The sequence below is a fragment of the Sturnira hondurensis genome, unplaced genomic scaffold (genome assembly GCF_014824575.4).
Source record: "Sturnira hondurensis isolate 20B ecotype Veracruz unplaced genomic scaffold, ASM1482457v3 Scaffold0020903, whole genome shotgun sequence".
In the NCBI taxonomy this organism is placed as follows: Eukaryota; Metazoa; Chordata; class Mammalia; order Chiroptera; family Phyllostomidae; genus Sturnira; species Sturnira hondurensis.
The window spans coordinates 2,430,275-2,453,028 of NW_028093534.1; the positions used below are offsets into that span (position 1 = coordinate 2,430,275).

Consider the following 22,754-nt stretch of genomic DNA (forward strand, 5'->3'; position numbering starts at 1 on the left):
AGCAAAGGAAACCATCAACAAAATGAAAAGACAACCTACTGAATGGGAAAATATTTTCACCAATGATACATCTGATGGGGGTTAATTTCCAAAATTTACAAAGAAATCAGACAACTCAACACCCAAAAACCAAACACTTAGATTAAAAAATGGGTAGAGGAACTGAAAGGCACTTCTCCAAAAAGGACATACACATGGCCAATAGACAAATGAAAAGATGCTCAATGTCACCAATCATCAGAGAATGTAAATTAAAACCACGATGAGGTATCACTTCATACCTGTCAAGATGGCTACCATCAATAAATCAACAAACAACAACTGCTGGCCAAAGATGTGGAGCAAAGGGAACCCTCATGCAGTGCTGGTAGGAATGCAGATTAGAGCAGCCACTATAGGAAACACTGTGGAGGTTCCTCAAAAAATTAAAAATGGAACTGCCTTATGACCCAGCAATTCTACTTCTGGGTGTATATCCAAAGTAACTCAAAACACTAATTTGAATAGATACAAGCACCTCCATGTTCACTGCAGCATTATTTACAATAACCAAGACATGAAAGCAGTCCATATGCCCATCAACAGACAACTGGATAAAAACGTTGTGGTACATACATACAATGGAATATTACTTGGCCGTAAAAAGAATGAAATCTTGCCATTAGTGACAGCATGGATGGACCCAGAGGGTATTATGCTAAGTGAAGTAAGTGAGACAGAGAAAGACAAACACCATATGACTTCACTTATGTGAAAAATCTAAAGAACAGAATAAATGAACACACACAACAGAAAGACTCATAGACCCAGAGAACAAACTGATGGTTGTTAGAGGGGAGAAGGGTTGGGAGACTCAGTGGAAAAGGTGAAGGGCCTAAGAAGTACAAATTGATTGTCACAAAATAGTCACGAGGACGTAAAGCACAGCATAGGGGATATGTCAATAGTACTGGAGTGGCTATGTATGGTGCTAGGTACCTGAAATACCAGGGGAACCACTTTGTGAGTTACATGATTGCCCACCACTACGCTGTACACCTGAAATTAATGTAAAATAATACTGAATGTCAACTATAATTGAAAAATAAAGTTAAAAAGTAAAATAAAATGTATGAGTGTTAAACACAAGGAACCATTACAAATAGATTATAAAATAACCAACATCTCAAATTATTAATTTTTCTCTATAAAACCAGAATTGACCAACTAACGTTTAAAATACCTACTGAATACCTATTATGTGCCAAGGTACTATGCTAGGCATGGGAGAGACAGCAGTTCCTGCCATGAGAAGTTCACAATCAGCTGGGAGTGACAAGTTAATCAAATGTATATGAAGGTGCAAAATACGGGGATATGACAGGAAAATCAGGCAGGATGAGTAGGTCATGAGAGACTGACTGTGTGTGCTGGGAGTGGCAGGGAGGGAAGAGTATTTTGGACACAGGTAGGGCAGCCTGTGCAGCAGCCCTCTAGCAGGAGGGAGCAGGACATGTCCGTGGAAAGGAAAAGTTAATACAGCTGGAGCTGAGAACAAGGGGGCATGGTATGAAATGAGGATGGTGGCAGGGCCAGACCATGCAGAGCCCTACTGCCCACACTAACGGTTATAGTCTTTATTCTAAAAGCAAGGGAAAGTTTCCTGTGAGGAACAGATTTGGAGGGACGAGAGGGTGGGGCAGTGACAAGGAGGGTGGTTGCGATCAGTTAAGGGGCTATTACAGAAGTCCATGAAGGAGAGAACAGTGATTGGGTCAAGAACGGTGGTGGGGTGAAAAGGTCAAATGTGAGATTCAGAAGGAATCCAAGTGGACAAGGCCTGCTGATAGATTTCATGTAGGAAAGACATTCTCTAAGGTTTCCAGCTTGGACAACTGGATAGACGACGGTACCACTAACAGAGAAATGGAAGCTGCAGGAGGGTCAGGCTTTGAAAGGAAGATCAGTTCAACATATTAAGCTATGGCGATGAATTATGGAGATTTGCTAGGTTAGCCCCCAAGGACAAGAAGAAAGGAAGAAAGGAAAGGAAATTTTACCTTGATATCAGCTCTGAGCTCAACCAACTGTTCCTCTGACATTCGAACAGCCACATCAGTCATCTTCTTCAGAAGTTCAGCTTTCTTTTGTCGGCTGAGCAAAATTTCCACTGTAAGGAAAAGGTAGTAAAACTCTTGTGATCTGCTCAACAGAATAAAGGAGAACTGGAAGTACAGGCCTTACAGGATGTGTGGGACAGCCAGGGGCTTAGCTGCCCAGCCACCCAGAAAATGGAAACACCGAAGGTCCGGCTTCTGCTTTCTTGAGGGACTCTGAAGGCAGTTAAAGGTAAACACTTTGTGAAATCATAAAGATGCAGAAATCATTTGTCATTTCCCTTTTTCCTCTTCCTGGCAAATAATCTGTTTTATCAAGCAGCACATAAAACAAAACATGCACAGTGGTAAAAAATAATTACCTAGAATAAATAAACATGAATGAAAAGTAAAAGTGTCCTTCCTATTTCTGACTTTATGGTCCCCTCCCCAGAGGAAACCACTATTAATCTCTTAAGTATACTTCCAAATATATTCTATGCATATATAATATATACTTCTCTCCTTTTCCCTCTCCTCACATGTGGGTGTGTATCATATGCATGGTCCCTCCTTTACTTTAGCTATTTTTACTTAATATATCTTGAAATCCAATCCTTATTAATACATTGGCTCTCCATCACTGTTTAACAGCCTCTTAGTATTCAACTATATGGATATACCACAATTATTTACCAAGCTCTCTAATGATGAATATTTAGGTCGTTCACAGTCTGTTAAGCATCTTCTGCCTTGGCTGGTGTAACTCGGTGTATTGGTGCCCTGCATGTGAACCAAAAGGTTGCTGGTTCAATTCCCAGTCAGGGCACATGCCTGGGTTGCAGCCCAGGTCCCTAGTGGGCGGCATATGAGAAGCAACCAATAAATGTATCTCTCACACATCAATGTTTTTCTCCCTCTCTTTCTCCTCCTCTCTCTAAAAATAAAGAAAATCTTTTTTTAAAAGATTTTTTTTATTTATCTTTAGAGGGGAAGGGAAGGAGAGAGGGAGAGAAATATCAATGTATGGTTGCCTCTCATGAGTCCCCTGCTGGGAACTGGTCTGCAACCCAGGCATGTGCCCTGACTGGGAATCGAACCGCGATCCTCTAGTTCGCAGGCCTGTGCTCAATCCACTGAGCTATGCCAGCCAGGGCTACAGAAAATCTTTTAAAAAAAATTCTCTCTCTCTTTAACCTTTGGCATTTTAATTATGATGTGTCTTGGAAAGGGTCTCTGCATCCATCCGGTTTGGGACTCCTGTGCTTCCTGGACTTGCATGTCTATTTCCTCCACTAAATTAGTGAAGTTTTCTTTCATTATTTTTCCAAATAAATTTCCAATTTATTACTCTTGCTTTTCTCCTTCTGGCACCTCTATGGTGTGAATGTTGGACCCCTTATAGTAGTCCCAGAGGCTGCTTATATTAACCTCATATTTTCAGATTGTTTTTTCTTCTTGTTCTTATGCGTTTTTGCTTCCTTATGTTCCAAATCATTGATTTGATTCTCAGCTTCATCTACTCTACTGTTGTTTCCCTAGTAAATTGTTCCTTATTTCAATTAGTGTATCCTTTGTTTCTGACTGGATCTTTTTTGTGCTGCTCTGAGGTCCTCACTAAGTTCCCTGAGCATCTTTATAACCAGTTTTTTGACCTCTGCATCTGATAGATTGCTCATCTCCATTTAATCTAGTTCTTTTGGGGGGGGGGTTTGATCTTTCCTTTCATTTGGGCCATATTTCTTTGCCTCCTCATTTTGGCAGCCTCCCTGTGTTTGTTTCTATGTATTAGGTAGAGCTGCTTTTGCTCTGTGCCTTGGTAGCGTGGCCTAGATGTCTTGTAGGGTTCAGTGGCACAGCCTCCCCTATCACCCAAGCTGGATACTTGAGGTGCCCCCTTTGTGTGGGCTCAGTATATCCTCCTGTTGTAGTCGAGCCTTGGTTGCTGTTGGCAGGTCAACAGGAGGGATTTACCCAGGCCAGTCAGCTGTAAGGACTGGCTGTGACAACTTCCCATCAATCTCTGTCCTCCATGGTGGATCAGCTATACGAGGGCAGGGTGGTGGTGCTCTGATATAGTTTTAGCTGTCCACTGGGTACACAGGCTCTGAGTTTTCCTGGGTGATACAGGTCAAGGTCAGCCCCCACCTGTGTTTTGCCTGGGGCTACAACATATGAGCTATACAGCAATCTGAGATGGCTGCTACTTGTGCTAGGCTTGGAAATTCCCAGGCAATGCCAAGCTGTGAATCTAGGATGGCTACTGCTAGTGCCAGGCCTGGGGCTCACTGAAGCCAGCTGTTGCTTGTTTGATAGGATTTAGGAGTCCAGGACAGCCATTCAAATGGAAAAGCAGCTTGGATAGACCCAAGCTGCTTTTAAGGGTTTTTTAAAAGATTTTATTTATTTATTTATAGACAGAGAGGAAAGGTAGGAGAAATGGAGGAAGACATCAATGTGTGGTTGCCTCTCACACACCCACTACTTGGGACCTGGCCCAACCCAAAGTTGGGTAGGGCAGGGTCTCCCGGGATCTCCTTGGCAGGTCAAACAGTGTTAGCCAGGTTGATGGAGTCTCAGACATGGCACCAGCCTGTGGGCTCTGTTTTTCTGCAGGAGGAGGACTCAAAAAAGGGACAATGGCCTCTGCTCAGTCCAATGCCTGACACTTCAGCCTCTCCCAGTATGCCACTGATGCCCTCAAGCTGCCACCCAGGTACTAGAGCTCAGAGTCTGAGTAGGTAGGTGAGTCCATATGTGGGCTCTTTAAGAGGAACTGTTTGGGGCTCCAGCAGTTCCTTCTGCTGACTCAATCTCCACTGTTTTTTGCATCCAGAAGTTGTGGGGCCTTCTCTTCCTGGCCCTGGAACCCTGGGCTAGGGGTCTTGGTATGGGGCTGGAACTCCTAGCTCCCGAGATATCCCTCCCGAATTTTTACCCACCATGTGTGGGTGTGCGACCAGCCTGTTCTGTATCCACACTCCTCCCACCAGTCTGCATGGATGTGGTTTAATTCTGTAGTTATCAAACTTCCATTTAACTCAGTTTCTGACAGTTCTGAGTGATGGTTACTCTATATTTTAGTTGTAACTTTGATATGGTTGTGTGAAGAGGTGAGCCATGTCTGCCTACGTTGCCATCTTGCCAAACAATACAAATTTTTTAAAAATTTAAAAGAGTCCTGGCTGGCGTAGCTCAGTGATTGAGCGTGGGCCTGAGAACCACACGATCGCGGTTCGATTCCCAGTCAGGGCACATGCCTGGGTTGCAGGCCAGTTCTCAGCAGGGGACTCACAACAGGCAACCATACATTGATATTTCTCTCCTTCTCTCTCCTTCCCTTCCCCTCAAAAGATAAATAAATAAATAAACAAACAAACAAACAAATCTTTAAAAAAATTTAAAATAAACCTCTTGGGGTGGACAGTAGGGGCTACAGAGGATGTGGGCAAAATCATCCCTCCTAGGAAGTAGAACTAGGGGCTGCCAGATGAACCAAGGAAATTTCTCTTACACCAGGGCAGGGACTCTGCTATTTCTGTCCAGTAAGATCTGATCACTGCTTTTCTTTTTTTAAAGTTTTTTAAAAAGATTTAATTTATTTATTTTTAGAGAGGAAGGGTGGGAGAAAGGGAGGGAAACATCAATGTGTGGTTGCCTCTCACATGCCCGCTACTGGGGACCTGGCCCACAAACCAGGCATGAGCCCTGACTGGGATTCAACCAGTGACCCTTTGGTTCACAGGTTGGCACTCAATCCACCGAGCCACACCAGCTGGGGCAGATAATTGCTTTCCTGAGTGGGGATTTTTACTATGATTATTTCTTCTTTCTATACCAGCGTAATATGGGAAGAGGGAACATTTAACTTTTAGTTTATGGGGCCCCAAGCTGCAGTGTGCCTTATCCAGACCTGTTCAAAGGTATGAAATTCTCCAGAAGTACAGGACTTTCAGCTGAATATACTGACTAGATGAGACTTTGGAGGTGAGGCCATTGAGGAGGAGGTGAGTGTATTCTCATTTTAGGAACAAGAGGGATATTGGGGATGGACTGTAGAAAAGACTGTTAGTGACTTCTTATCCACTCTCCTCTTCATCCTACCAGGAGTTCCATGTTTTGGGGCACCAACCTGCTCAGGTGACAAATCTACAGTTCCTGACTTTGCTACAAATAAGGCAGTCTTAGTTTGGCCATTAAGATCCAAGCAGAGCTCACAGGTTGAGGTCTACAGGAAAGCTCTTCGAAGGAGGCGTAGCCAGCAGTAACACTTTGCCGCTCCTTGACTGGAGCCTCTGACCATAAACACACTCTAAGGATGGCTGGAGAAGGAGAGGACAGCCTGGTCCTTCATGTCATTTTGGAGACGCCCTTTAGCCCTGGATCACTTACCTCTGGACCTTTCATTTCATGAGAGAAAAATAAACTCACATTTATTTAGGCCACTCTGTTGCATGTAATCAAACTTAATTCCTGTTACACTACTGAGAAATTAGCCAAATTTATTTTATAAGAAACAGAATTCTCAAACAGCTACATCAGTCATTCCAGACAGCTGAACCTCTTTGGTGAGTTTTCTTAACCTAATTGCCACATATATGCCCCCACAGATTGCCCATACCCATGTCAGGTTAATCAGTAAGGGCACCCTGTCCCAGTAAGCCAGGCACGTGCCTATATAAACATCAAGGCTCAGAAGCTACAAATGATGTATTGGTCTGCCTCCCAAGATAAAAACCCACTTGCTATTTGTATCAAATTCACTTTCTCTCAGCTCCAGCACTCTAGGATTCTAAGATGGAGAAAATGTGTTGAGTAACGATTTTTCCATATATCAGTTTAACTCAGAGAACCTAATTATATATGACTTTAGACAAGTCACACCTTTTTCTTCATTTATGAAATGGAAAAAAAGAAACCCTCAGTACTTTATAAAATTGATATAAAGATCATACAAGAATAAAAAAATTCTGAATGGTGAAGCACTCTAAACATATAAATTAATAAAACTATAATGTGTATTTAAAAAGCAGCACCTCCTTGATAATATTAGTAAATGCATAATTATATTAGTGTCATTGCAAACCAGGATTTTTAGCACAGGAGAAAGGAGACATAGATATAAAATTGATGAAGTTAAGTAAAACTGTAGCTCTGAATTTGATAAAATAATATTGGCCATGAACTGATAATTGGCTGAAGCAGGTGATGGGAGTTAACTATATTAGCTTCTCTATTTGAAATATGTTAAAAGTAAGAACTATATCTTCTTACCAGGTGTTTATTATCCAAACCTTCATCTTCAAAAAGAATACAAAGAACACATGAGTATATGAATGGACTAAAACTGTCACATTTAGAAATTTCAGGATATACCACTCAATTTAAACAAAATCTTACCTCTGAAAAAAAAGAGGTAATATCTCTTCTATGTATTGAACCTTTCAGGTTAAAATGAATCAAAACTGAATTCAGCTCAGTGCTTCAAAGTTGCCTCCTCTGGTCCATGACCATAGGCAGAAATGATTTAATTGTGAGTCATTATCTAAACCTATTTCCATTCTTACCAGTTTAAGAGCAGGTTCAAAGAAACAACCTTCTTAATTACAGATCTGGCATTCAATGCATGAAAGTAAAACCTGCTGCTGAAAGGCCCCAAATTAATGCCACTGTATAAGCTGCAGTTGACATTTCCTTCTTTCATACAGCTGTAGGTATATCTTCTTTCATACAGCTGTAGGTACATCTTTGACCTATACTTATAGAAATTACCAAAAACAGGTATTTATTCTTCCATATAAAACCTAAAAAATTACCCAAGTTAGACTCTATTCCTCCAGAATCTACTTCAGTAAGCTTTCAAGGGACCCTAGCCAAGGTATCCTGAGCCCTCAGCCCACCGCCTTTTCCTCCACCCAGTGCTAATAAACACAGCAAAAATGGCCTACAAACCAAGGAAATAGAGTTCTGAGACAGGGAATGACATGAATGTGTGCAGCCTGGTGAAGTCTTTTCTGATTATGGAAGGAATTCTTTAATCAGTGGACAAATAAATAAATACATGAATAAATCAAGCAAAGGTGCCCGAGGGAGACTTCATTTTCCTAAGTTGATGCCGTGGTGGCAGACACCAGGACCGTCTCCCATACATGGAACTCCACACCCAAAACATCAAAATTTGGAAATATTTTAAAAGCAGGCTCTTGAAAACCTGTTTGCCTGAAAAAATTAATATACCAGTGCAGTACAAGTGCACAAAAAATTCATATACCAGTGCTCAAGACTATTTAAATATATAAACTCTGGTTGTGGCATTTATATTGAGTTTTTGTTATAGGGGTTGAGAGGCAAGTATCTACTAAGTGGTAAGATCTTTAATTAAAGATGAGCCTTACTTGCTTCAGCTTTCACTTTGTCCATTTCAGCGAGCAGTGCCACTTCTCTATCCATTAAACTAGAGGGATGACAAAAAAAAAAGGTTTGATCAGAAACTTGAAACAGAGAAATAACACATTGTAATAGAGCAGAAAGACTTAGTGAGTCTGTTCACTAAAAGCATACTACCAAGTAAACACTCTGTAGATCACAAGGAAGTTCTATTATCCTCAGTAAAGAATATTTTAAGGATTCCAATAAACACATCTAATTCTTTTATTTCTGTATATTGCAGTAGACCAGTAGATGGCAGCAGCAAGCTAACAAACACATTTCTTGGTAAACTGTGCTTAAAGCAAAAGTCCTTATGGAAATCACCTATTCCCACATATGTGCTCACATATTTCGTATTTTATATTTTGGCCTATAAAGTTCGACAGCTTTGCTTCTAATGGATTTACCAGGCAGTACTCCAGCTGGAGTTCTGAAATACCCACAATTAAAACTTGTATACCTACAACATTTTGCTACAGTTGTACCAAGTCTACTGGTACTATGAAGGGTAGTCAAATTTATTCTGGTTTTGGGTAAACATTTACTAGTAATCTAGAAATACAGGATCAAAGTTTTCTGGTAGGCTTTTTACAGAAAAAGAACATTAAATTGACAGTTAGCACCTTTTCTACGGCAAATGTACACTGCATGAACAGCTTTTCCGCGTCCCTACAAAAGAGCCCAGATGGTAGGCTGCCCTAGTATTCAACCTCTGGATGCAAATAATTTTTCCTTACCATTTTCAGTTTTGCTTAGTGGACAAAAATATATATAAAATTTTAATATATATGTAATCATGAAATGTTCCAACTTTTTTTTCAAATTTGGAATTCATTCTGATTTCTCCTTTGGAATGGGAATTACAGGGTTAATAAAAATTCTACTCTTGTTTCTTGCTGTAAAACCAGACACACACACATATACTAATTCAGTTTAGTTCAGCCTGTAGTTACATTAGCACAAAGCAGTTAATACAGAGACCACAGTATAAGATACACCCAAAAGTGTAAGGCAGGGATATTTCCTCAAGGAGTAAAATCCTTTATAGTGAAGTGTCAGAGAACATAGGTTTGATAATCATTATGCATAATATGTTAATAAATGGACTTGGGACAAATTTGGTTGGCATATTAATCCAAAAACACCAGATTGCAGAGAAGAGACAAGTTTTGTGGGGTAGCAATATTTTGTTAGGAATGTGTTTCCCAAACCTTGGCAAGATTTTGCTCCAAGAACTCTAGCAGCATTTGTAATACCTCAAAGGCACCTCAAAGGCAAAACAAAAGCACAGCTGAGACAGGAGCTGCTGGGCCTGGAGTTGGATGTGACTTCTCTTCTGTTGCCGAATCACCGTAAGATGCAGATGACAAATTTATCTCTGACAAAGCTTGTAAACTATTTATTACAGGGCTTCAGCAAACAAGTAAGTTTTTTGTAGTTATGTTAATAATTAATATTTATAACAATCTTAATTATGAAAAGTAGACTGTCATATGACCTTACTTTTAGCAAGGAAAAAAATAAATTTTGCCCTGTCACTATCAGACTTTTTGGGGCATCATGAGCTAGTCCACTGTGATGGCACTTTTTCCCCTGAGAAAAAGCATCCATTTAAATAAACTTTGTTGCTTGACTGATTCACAAGAGACCATGAGAAATTCTCAGGGTAGTGCATGGACAACCATACAACCATTCCATTAAAAAATTATTTATATTTTTATGCCAAAAAATACTTAGAAGCAGTAAGTATTCTGTTTCCTTTCATTTTCAGGTTGCCTTCTCTTGGTGACATATACTGAGAGGCCCTGTGGTGTCGGCCACGCATTAGACAGAGGAACCTATTGGTCAGCTAAAGCCGCTGGGGTATTTTCTTGGAGAAAAGCTTGATAAGTATTTGCAGTTTGGCCATTAAATTTTTCACAGGCCTTTAAAACACAAAAATGAGTAAATGTTAAAACACATGTGGCAAGTTTGACATTAGCTTTCAATTGCTGAGAAGTCCATTTTGAAGGCATCCGTCTCTAACAAACACACTGCCAGCTACACTACTAGATAAAAAGCGAAGGAGTTCCCCCCCGCCCCCCCATGGAGTTCCTCTCTTAGAAAGCCCTGTGTGACCTAAATAACGGACCACTGGAAAGAGCCTGTTTTCCCTTCTGCACTTTAATTCCCCTCATATGTTTTAAATTCACCAATAAAGAATGAACCTGCAAAACCCTAGGCACCCACACTTTAACCCAATAAAGGAAGCACCCCAGGTGTCCTTTCTCTCCCCCCACTCCACCTTGCCCTGAGGCCTTGGGAGTGCTCCTACCCTCCAGAACCTGTGAATAATAAGTCTTGTTTTTTTAAAGTCTCTGGATGTTATTGCTCAGGTGCATCCTGCAACCTTAAGAACCACAAGGACCAGTCCAGCCACACGGGCTCATGTGGGGGACTGCCACAGTGCCCCCAGGCATAGATAGCTGATGGCACCACTATTAATAGGCTGAGACCAATACAAAACATATAATAACTTTCTTATTAAAAATATATCACATAATGTAATATTATAGTTGTGTAGAAGAACAACCATATTTTTACATCATTCATACTAAAGCATTTAAGGGTGACGTGTCATGTCTCCAATTTCCAAATGGTTCCACCAAAACACACACAAACACACACAGAGAAAATACACTGATCATTGTACTCCCAACGTTTCTATTTCTTGAAAGTTTTCATGACAAAAAGTTGGGGAACTATGTGCATTACAAAATAAATAGAGAAGGTGAGAAGAGTTCAAAAGCGGGAAGTAGGCTAAGCATAAGAATAAATAGCAGGGAGGGGATAATGGGGGGAGGGGGACAGGGTTTTCAGGAACATCTATAAAGGACACATGAACTAAACCAAAGAGGGTGGGTGGAATCAAGGGTAGGAGATGGGGATGGCTGAAGCTGGGGGGAGTGGGGAGGGGAAATGGAGACAACTGTACTTGAACAATAAAAATTTTTTTAAGTAAAAAAATAAATAGCAGAACAATTTTTTATAATTAAAAACAACAATTTACTATAATACAATTACCAATGAAGAAAGCTAAGCTAAAGTTTCCCACCTGTACCTAAGCTCAACAGTGGTCCCGATTGGATCTGTGGCCAAGAGATTCAAAAGCATCTGTACCTCGAGGTAATAGGGTTTCAATGCTGTAAATGCGAGCAATGGCTCCCCTCAGAGAGTCCGACGGGCCGTTCAGACCATCGCACTTTCTGCTGCCTTGCTCACTCCAATCCGTGAGGCTACTAAGCTTGCAACTGTTCCCTTAAGGCTCTCCTGAATAGAAAGATACCATAAGAAGCATCTGATATTCTGGATTTTGAAACTGCTATTGTAATTCAGCTAAATATTGCTGGCACTCTGTTTAGAAAGGCCTTAGGTCTTATTAAGCCTGGACCTTATAGAGTATAGAGAATTTCCACATCTTTTCTTCAACCAGGAAAGATGGCTTTAAATGATTACTTACCATTACTAAGGAAAAGTACTGGTAAATATCTGAATGTTCTGTATTTTCTTCCCTCCTTACCCATACTTTTTATCACCTTCACCATTTGCTCAATTTACTCTAAAGCTTTTGTGTAATTTAGCTGCTCAGAACAGGAGTTTCTATATTATTATCATTCATATCTCTATGCTATATTGTGTCTATTGTTCGAAGCTAAGCCCTTTAATTATTATATTTAACATGCAGCTTACTGATTCTAGCTCTTGCCTCCGGAACCGAAGAACTATTTGTTCACTATCATTTGTTTATGGTTGTTGCATTAGAAAACAACATTATAATAAAAACACAATTCTGGCAATTCCACAACCAATGATTTCATAGGATAACACTCTAAGCCATTCAATAATGTTCTTAGAAAACATTTGCACTTGAATTTTTTAAATATATTTTATTGATTATACCATTACAGTTGTTCTATTCCCCCCCTTCATTCCCCTCCCCCCGCACACTCCCTCCCCCACCATTCTACCCCCCCTTAGTTTATAACCACGGGTCTCAAGTTCTTTAGATTCTATATTTCCCCCAGCATTCTTGCCCTCCCCCCTATCTATTTTCTACCTACTGTCTATGCTATTTTCTGTGCCTTCTCCCCCCTTCTCCCCCTCCCACTCCCCTGTTGCTAACCCTCCATGTGTTCTTCATTTCTATGGTTCCACTCCTGATCTAGCTGTCCTCTTGGTTTGCTTTTGTTTTAGGTGTGGTTGTTAATAACTGTGTGTTTGCTGTCCTTTCACTGTTCATATTTTTCATCTTCTTTTTCTTATATAAGTCCCTTTAGCATTTCATATAATAAGGGCTTGGTGATGATGAACTCCTTGAACTTGACCTTATCTGAGAAGCACTTTATCTGTCCTTCCATTCTAAATGAAAGTTTTGCTGGATAAAGCAATCTTGGCTGTAGGTCTTTGGATTTCATGACTTGGAATACTTCTTTCCAGCCCCTTCTTGCCTGTAAGGTCTCTTTTGAGAAATCCGCTGACAGTCTGATGGGTACTCCTTTGTAGGTGACTGTCCCCTTATCCCTTGCTGCTTCTAGGATTCTCTCCTTCATTTTGGTCTTGGCTAATGTAATTATGATGTGCCTTGGTGTGTTCCTTCTTGGGTCCAACTTCTTTGGCACTCTCTGAGCTTCCTGGATTTCCTGGAAGTCTATTTCCTTTGCCAGACTGGGGAAGTTCTCCTTTATTATTTGTTCAAATAAGTTTTCCACTCGTGGCTGTTTCTTTCCCCCTTCTGGTACCCCTATAATCCGGATGTTGGAACGTTTAAAGATGTCCTGGAGGTTCCTAAGCCTCTCCTCATTTTTTTGAATTCTCATTTCTTCATTCCTTTCTGGTTGGATGTTTCGTTCTTCCTTCTGGTCCACTCCATTGATTTGAGTCCCAGTTTCCTTTCCATCGCTATTGGTTTCCTGGACATCTCCCTTCACTTCAATTAGTTTAGCCTTCATATGTTCCTCTAATTTGTGACTATAATCAACCAGTTCTGTGAGCATCCTGATAAACAGTGTCTTGAATTGTGCTTCTGAGAGGCTAGCAATTTCTCGGTTGCTGAGAGTTATCGGCTCTGGGACTTTGAGTTCTTCTTGCACCATCTTTCGGGCTGTTTGTGCCTGTTACGTATCAGGATCGGAGCCCTAGGTGTTCACCAGAGCAGGGCAACTAAGTCGCTGGGTTGTGACGCTGTATGTGGGGGCGGGGTCAAAGAGGAGCAATGGCGGCCCGTCTGCCGCCTCCTGCTGCGGCCTCCACAGGTGCCACAGGTGCCGCAGCTGCCACTGTCACCGGGGCCCGTGCATTTCGTCCCACTGCACATGAGTGTGCCACTGCTGTCAGCCCTCGCCCCCTGGGGCCTGTGTGATCCGTCTCACTGTGCTCGAATGTGTGACTGTGGTCAGTCTGCCCCACACCCTGACTGGGTCCGGGCCACTTGCGCGCCCAGGTCTGGGGATCTTTCCTCCCCGACCCTGCTCTGCTGCTGGCTCCGCCCCTCTTACCGTCCTGTGGAACGATTAGTTGTAGTCGGACTTCCATATAATTCAATTTTCTGTTGTTTTTTTTTGGCTATGTCTTTGTTCTCCAAACCTTTGTTGTATTCAAACTTGGTTGTGGGAGAAGGCACAGTGTTTCCACCTATGCCTCCATCTTGGCGGAAGTCCTGCACTTGATTTTATTTGCTGAAAACCTAAAACCTATTTATTCTAATTCCATTAGCCAACTAAAGCAGAACTCCAAGCAAAGCCAATGCAAACGCCTTCACTTCTCTGAAGACACTTCCCTCTCCACATAATAAAACAACCCCCAAAAAAGAACATCGTCAGGAGTTTTTATTAGCAGAGAATTAATGATCCTTCACATGTTTTGTAAAATCCCATACTCCCCACCCTGGCCTTGCTCGAGCATGGTACACACATCTGGGCTCAAAATAAAAATAAAAAATACCAGTTAGGTAGCTGGGTCATCATAGAGAGCTGAAGAACTGGGGTAGTAGCTTTTAAGAAGTAGGGATGTGAGCATAAGCTGTTCTTGTAGGACAGGCCTTCAATGAATAACCTTTCTTTCTGTTCTTTTCCAGTTGTCAAAAGCACCTTAATTCTGCAGTAATACTGGAGACCATATGACTCAGTAACATTTTACAATACAATTAGAAAAACCCAGCAGCAATCTAGATTACCAAGGAGTTTATTATTCAGCTTTCTAGTTGGTAACAAAAACTGGTTAGAGTTAAGCCACATAATGAGTGCCTGACATCCTCATTTAAAACTGTGATCTATTTTTTTGAACCTTTTCTCTGGGCAATCAGAAACTACAGGATAACAGATACCTGATAAGACAGAAAAAGGAAGCACGGACGGTATACTAGGAAAGTGTTGCTTAATACCAAGTATGACTTTGGGCAACATACTTTCTTCTGTGCCCATCTTTTCTCACCTATAAAATGGGTTTAATACTACAAGTGATATTGTTATATCATAACATACAACATATTCAGCAGAGAGATTGTGCAGGAAAGCTTCTGGCATACATTAATAACTCAAAAATGGCAGCAGCAATTATTCTAATTGTCTGTACTAATCTTGATTTCTCAGTTTCCGAATATCTATTTAGTAAAATGCCTCCATAATCACTCTGATAAATCACTGTACAGTCCAGATTCATTGTCTAGAAATTCTGAAATAAGCACACACACAATAACACAGTGTAGGCAGTTATATAGACACGAATCTAAAATAACTTGAGGTGAAAAGAATGCATTACAAAATTTCAGTCTCAGTATGCTTACAACTATTAAGACTATGTATGCAGATAGCTAAGGGACCCAAGGAAACAGAGAAAATTATATGTTAAGGTGGTAGAGTTGCATGACTTCCATTTCTATTTTAAAAAAACTATTGTTATAATCATGGGAAATATAGTAAAAATAAGAGAGAAAAATAGAACCTTTAAAAACAGGAAAAAAGAATTCAGATTCTCTCATCAAATGCTCACCTTCTGCCTTGGTCTCTGCCTTTACCCCACACAGCTTTCTAGTACACGCTGTCCCTTAACTCGCGCTGCACCGTAGTCCCTACAAGCCCCTTCTATCCCCTGCTTGTATCATATTGCCTAAATGCAGTATTCTATCCCCATTCTTTCTGCCAATGTAAATTCTATGCCTCTTTCAAAGCTTGATGATGATTCATTTCCTCCAAGAAATCTTTTCTAATTGACTCCATTTCAAGTGAACTTTCCCTTGAAAGGGAAACAACTAAAAATCTGACCTGAAGAGTATCTGAATCACAAGTCGCTTCAGGTTGTGACTTAAGAAATGTAATATAAGATCTTATGAATTACAATTTTTTTTAAAGAATTAATATTTGGATGGAGTATTCCTTCTTATAGTGTTATTTTTGAACTAAAAAACATAAAGGCTTCCATGGGCTCAGTCAAAATCTCAGACCTCCTTGTTCAACTCTGTTCCATAATGACTAAATTCTTTAGTCCCTGAATTCTCCCACAGTGGGGTTTCTCTGTTACATAGCTTTAAGCTGAGGAGGAAACAACATATATGACATGTACCAATAATCCCCAGACTTCTTCCCAAGCTTTAGTGGGGAAGTGAGCCATCAATGATGGATGGAAGGAAGATCATAAGGTTACTGGAAGTCAGAAATAGTAGATTTGAATATTGAGTCTGCAACTTAAGATGTCACATTAGGCAAATCACGTAATCTAAGACTCAAATCCCCTCCCCCCTTTTAAAGATTTTACATATTTTTAGGGTGAGGAGAAGGGAGGGAGAAAGAGAGGGAGAGAATTGGTTGCCTCTCCCACCCCCCTAACCAGGGACTTGGCCTGCAACTCAGGCACATGCCCTGACTGGGAACTGAACCGGTGACCTTTTGGTTGGCAGAACAATGCCCAACCCACTGAGCCACACCAGTCAGGACTCAAAGCCCTTTTAATGGTAAAAGGGATTTGACAGTAAAGTAGAATGAAAAATTCCTACATATATAGATTTATGATTGAATCTGTTTGGCAAAATATAAACTAATTTTCATGTAACTAATTATTTCCAGAAATGATTAAAAAGTTAAATTTTCATTTATGTATTTATGTATGTATTTATTTATTTATTTTAAACAGTTAAATTATTTAAATCAAAGAACACTGAGACTCATGGAGCTACTAAGTACTAGTAGAAATAAGGTATTAATATCCTAAACATTAAAAAAATTGAAGAATTTAAAACTGTAGAATGAGATGTACATTTTTAAATAATACATCAGCCCATTCCTTTATTTCTATGCTTTTTTGACATTTTTGAAAGTGCTCTTGTTCATAAAATGATTCTAGCATCTCTGTATAAACTTTAGATGTAAGGATATGAAAGTCTTTGGTAATACTACTGGTAGCTTAATATAAGAAGAAAAGAGAACCCCAAATAAAAGGAACTTTTCTAAAGTCAATGAGAAATCAGCTTGAAAATTTTTCAAAATCTTAAGTACAGACTCACATTGACTTTATGCGCTGTAAATTTCAAATTTCTTGACAGTCCTTTTCTCCTACCCGTTTTCTCCTTTTGTAAGTACCTTTTGACTTTCGATAAAGTAGGAATTTTTATTGAAAAGGCAGGCTGAGTGTGTATCCTGTGTGTATTTTTCACCAACGCACGACCACTACCCAGAGCAGCGTCTGTGTTCTAGCTTCACGCTCCACTCCACCTCCGCTCCTTAACAGCCTTACATTACACTGAAGCCAACTAATAGCTCCATGGTGTCAGACAAATTTTATTAGTAAGAAAGTAAGCTTAGGTCCAGGGATAACTATTACTGAATCATCAATATGAACAGATTTTTAAGTGTTGTATACTAGAAAGCTGGGCCTAAGGATTTATAACTTATACCTAAGGATTTTATACTGAAGGATATACCTAAGGATTTACCCTCCCATAGGTATATGTCAGTTCTCATTTGGCGTTGAAGTGAAAGCAGTTATCAGTGTAATTCCCCCGGTGCCCTGTTCTTTTGCTACAACTAACACACACAAAAAAACGCTTCCTAAGTGACAGTAACTCCAAGCTCTGGTTCGGTGCCAAATGGAATTAGCTCACCTGCCAATTATGTCTCGAAATAACAACTACAAGGGGCACTGGAATAGGGTAGTTTAAAAACCCAATCAGCCATACAGAAGGGTTTTACACCAGCAGGAAAGGGTAGGTAATCTCTTTCTTCCAGTTAAATTGACCTGGTTGCTATGTCTGCTAATCAATCCTAAATACACAGTTCTCAGGCAGGAAACCATTGCATTCATCATTTATTGAAGGAGGCTCCCCCTGGCTGGGTTCCAAGTCAACAGGAACTCACAAATCTCTCTCCCGGAACTGTGTTTCCTGCTCCAGGCTGGTTCTGAATGGAATCAGATCCTGTGGCTAAGTAACCAGTAAGTTAAACAACCACAGAGACCAGAGGCTTATCAAGGCAACATTGTGATGACCTACTTTTAGCACTTTATTCTTTTCCAAATGAGCCAACAATATCTGATATGATCATAATCCAGGGCAAAGGGCATAATGCTTCCTCACAGAGGTGCAGAGAGAGAGAAGTCAGTTACCTAGAAAAATTTCCACAAGTTAGAACCTTAAAATAGGTAAGTTTGGAAGAATTAGTTGAATTTAGGTAAGTACAAGGATATAGGAGAGCATATTAGGCTGGGAAAGTGAAAAAGGAAGTGTAAATGTTAAGTTTCTGAGACACTGGGTAATGTGACTAGAGCAAAAATGTTTGTTGGGAAAAAAAAATACTAAAGAGCCCTGGCTGGCATAGCTCAGTGGATTGAGTGCCAGTCTGTGGACTAAAGGGTCGCAGGTTTGATTCCCAGTCAGAGCACATCAGTGGATTGAAGGCCAGGTCCCCAGGGGGGGGGGTCACATGAGAGGCAACCACACATTGATATTTCTTTCTCCCTCCCTTCCCCTCTCTAAAAAAAAAAATACAATCTTAAAAAATACTAAATATATGACATTAAGTTTTTAGCATATGGGTAAAAACTAAAAGGGGAAACTTGGGATTCAGGACAAAGCATGGGTAGACTAGTACATGAATTATCTACCCTAAAACTACTTTTTGGTTATAATGACTTAATGGACCATTCTACAATCTGTAAATGAAACACAAAGGGGTAATTTTTTGGAGGCTTTATTCTGCAACTTTCTTAATTCACTCCTCTTCAAGTCCAGAGAACAGGAGGCCTGAGGCTACCCATACCCCTCTTGTCTGCTGTGGCATAAAGTAACCAGACTAAGTTTGTGAACAGAGACACAGTTGAATGTGACCTAAGAGAATGTGAGAGGCAAGAAAACAGATGGCTGAGAGGAAGGGTGGTATAGGTTCTCTCTATTCATAAATACTTCCTTTTATTTTTCAGAGATCCAGGCAAGTTTTATAAATAAGCAGACAGTCCTCTATCCCAAAAAACATCAACCTAGCTGCTTTTTACCCATCATTTTACTTAATTTGCTCAAGTCTTTTCTAGTTTCAAAAAAGCCCCTTATAAAAATGCAAATGCATTCCAGAAAGGAGTTAGGTTTAAACATCAATTAACACCTAGTATCTAACAATCAAGACCGCTTTGGTATTTTAGAAAAACATTAGAATATACTTCTCCCCCATGAAAGATTCTATAATCAGGTACATTTGAGGAACATCATGTAGCTCAGCTCCCTCTTGTAGATTCACGATGCACATTAACATTTTAAAGGCACTAGAAGTCCAGTAATAAAACTTCTGTTAAAAGTATTTTAAAATCTCTTTAACTACCAAACCATATTTCCTCTACAGAATATCTATTAATATATTTTAAGATATGAGCATCTTTTGGCCCCAGCTTGAAAAACACAAAATTAAAACAACTGGTAACAAGGAGACCACTAGGGTGGGGTGCACTGGGAAGGATGAAAGAAGGTAGGAAAACAAAGACAGATCTGTTCTATGTTATAATTTTATTCAGAAATATCATGTCATTGACTGTAGATCCCTAAAGAAAAAATGCCTGGTCCATTCTATAATTATTTGTCCTTTTCTGAACAATATTAACCTCAGGCCCATTTCTGGAGTGTTAGGAGTTCTCTGTCCCACTCATTCCCACACTCTGGCCAAAGGAGCAGAACAAAGCAGGAAGCTGAATCTACCGTAGGAATTTTAAGTCCCCCACTATGCAGAGTAGTTAGCAGTCAGGAATTAAAGACCTTGGTGAACGGCTGCCCATCTTTATAAATGACTGTTTTTATGCTACTAATATCAAATGCAACTTACCAGCTCTGCAATTCAGCAAAAGCTTGTTTCATTTTCTTAATGGAAGCATCCATCTCTTCTTTCACTATAACTCGATATCGTGCAAGAGATACTGTGCAGCGTTGGAGGTCTTTCACAGATTTTTCAATGTTGGAACCTTGGGAAAATTCCCAAAGATTAGTTTTACAAAGCATAGGTAACTTGAAAGGTGGATCCAAACACCTAAGCATGTTAAGTAATGAATGTGTGGACTATGAATGTGTCCTACAGGGCCACCTTCTTCAACAAAAAACTAATGTTTTCATAGATTTAAAAATATAATAAGTACCCTGGCCAAGATGGAGTAATAGGAATTTAATTCACCCTCCTGTCTTACACAACTAAACATACACACAGTATCTGAAACAATGGTTTTCAGACAGTGGATGACAGGCAGTACTTTTTCCCTGAGAAAACAGAAACAAAAAAAGTCAGGTCTATGACTGCCCCAAGAGTTTCCAGGCTGCAAAGCAAAGAGGAGAGCTCCTAAACTGAGCCAGGAAATCTCCCTGAATGGAAGGGATGCACTGAGAATTCAGGGAGGCCAAGGTTAGAATTCCCAAGGCAGAGTACTGGAAAGGAGAGAGCTACACGAGGACGAGAGAGTTGTACAAAGATCTACAGAGGATTCCGAATGCATGAGTGTGAGGAAACTACTCAAGACAAGGAAAAGAACCACTGGAAAGAGCAGGGGAAACAGAATCCCCAGAGCTCACTCAGGAACAGTTGTTTTGTGTTTTTTTAGTCCATAAGAACATGTCCATTATTTTAAAGAGAGAAGAAGAAAGAAAGAGAGACAGAGACAGATCAAATGGCCCCCTTCTGTACTCACCCCAACCAGGGATTGAACCTGCAACCCCATGTTGTACGAGGCAACACTCCAACCAATTGAACCACCCTGCCAGAGCCAGGCCGGAAACAATTCATTTTCATACCAGCCAGAGTGGGACACTAGGTACAGCACTTGGAAACGCTCACAAATGAGTCAAAATTAGCTCTATAATAAAGGGTGCTCTAGTAAGACCCAACAAAGCTTAAAAGCAAGTCTCCAACTGTTTCCAACTAACAATCCCAGAACAAATCACAAGAATATTCTTAGAAACACAAAAGTATCTAGCAATGAACAAAGCAAAACTTATGTCTGGCATCTGATAAAAAATTGCTAGACATTCAAGAGGTAGAAATATATAACCCATAGTGAAAAGTCAATTAATAGAAACTGATGTAGAAATGACACAGACGAAGAATCAAGTAGATAGAGCATCAAACACCTAATATAATCGGATACTGTGTGTTCAAGAAGGTAGAGGAAAGCATGAGCATGTTAAGGAGAGACATGGAAGATATTTTAGAGACCCCAGCTGAACCTCTAGAAATGCAAAAAAAACAAACAATGTCTAAGATGAAAAATACACTAGGCAGAATTAACAGAAGGTTAGACACTGTACAGAAAAAGATTAATGAATTTGAAGATGGTATATTTTAAAAACTATCCCAAATGATCAGATGGAGACATAGGCAGACATAGATACACTTCCCTTCCTCACACAACCAAAACAAAGATTGTTTAAAAACAAAACAAAAAAATCAGAAATCCATAATATCGAACTGTAGGGAAGTCCAACAACCTAGGAGTTAAAGAAGAAAGACTCACCCAGACCAGGAGGAGGTGGGAATATGGGCAGCCGGGTAGAGAGGACGTGCAGCAAGGTGGCGGCTGGCAGACCAGGTAGTCCCGCATTTGCATGCAGATAAGTGGGAACAACTGGGGAGCAAGACAGACCATGCAACCCAGGGTTCTGGCACTGGGAAAGAAAGCCTCATAACCTCTGGTTGTAAAAACCTATGGGGGTTGTGGCAGTGAGGGAAACTCTCTATCTCACAGGACAGTCTGTTCGGGGTAGCCCATGGTATCCTAGAACATACGCAAGCCCACCCACCTAGGAATCAGCACCCGAAAGGGCACAATCTGCTTGTAAGAAGCAAGGGAAGTGACTGAAAGTGGGGCGAGAGCGAAGCAAGGAGCATTGTTCCCTCTCTGACCCTGCTCCCAAATACAGTTGCCACAGTGCAGCAGAGTGGATTGCCCCACCCTGGCAAACACCTGAAGCTTCACACCTTATGTTGTAACAGGTTCACTGAGACAAAGAAATATGGCCCAAATGAAAGAACAGATAAAAACTCCAGGAAAAGAACTAAGCAATGAAGAGATAGACAACCTATCACATGCAGAGTTCAAAACACAGGTGATCAGGATGTTCACGGAAATGGGGGAGTACGGACACGAAATAAAGAAAGAAGTGAGGGCTAAACAAAATGAAATAAAGAAAAACATACAGGGAACCAACAGTGAAGGGAAGGAAACAGGGACTCAAATCAACAATTTGGAATAAGAGGAAGAAATAAACATTCGACCAGAACAGAATGAAGAAACAAGAATTCAAAAAAAATGAGGAGAGGCTTAGGAACCTCCAGGACAACTTTAAATGTTCCAACATCCAAACCATAAGGGTGCCAGAAGGAGAAGAGGAAGAGCAAAAAATTGAAACTTATTTCAATTGGAAGGAGAACTTCCCCAATCTGGCAAAGGAAATAGACACACAAGTCCAGGAAGCTCAGAGTTCCAAAGATGTTGAACCCAAGGAAGCACACACCAAGTCACATCATAATTACATTACCCAAGATTAAAGATAAGGAGAGAATCTTAAAAAGCTGCAAGACAAAAGGAGATGGTTAGCTGTAAAGGAGTTCCCATAATATTATTAGCTGATTTCTCAAAAGAAACCTTGCAGGCAGAAAGGAGCTAGAAAGAAGTATTTAGAGTCATAAAAGGCAAGGACCTACATCCAAGATTACTCTATCCAGCAAAACTATCATTTAGAATGGAAGGGCAGATAAAAGT

General features: G+C 40.3%; 1 protein-coding gene across 9 annotated transcripts in view; it reads right to left on the reverse strand.

The window, feature by feature from the left end:
* SPATS2 (spermatogenesis associated serine rich 2) overlaps window positions 1-22,754 on the reverse strand; it is a 115,452-nt gene that overhangs the window by 7,267 nt on the left and 85,431 nt on the right. For all 9 annotated transcript variants that reach the window (XM_037030943.1, XM_037030941.1, XM_037030939.1 and 6 more), the window contains 3 exons: window positions 19,835-19,970; window positions 8,471-8,529; window positions 2,040-2,149 (listed from right to left, as the gene is read on the reverse strand). In XM_037030943.1, coding sequence (XP_036886838.1) covers window positions 2,040-2,149; window positions 8,471-8,529; window positions 19,835-19,970 — 305 coding nt within the window. The remainder of the gene's footprint in view (window positions 1-2,039; window positions 2,150-8,470; window positions 8,530-19,834; window positions 19,971-22,754) is intronic.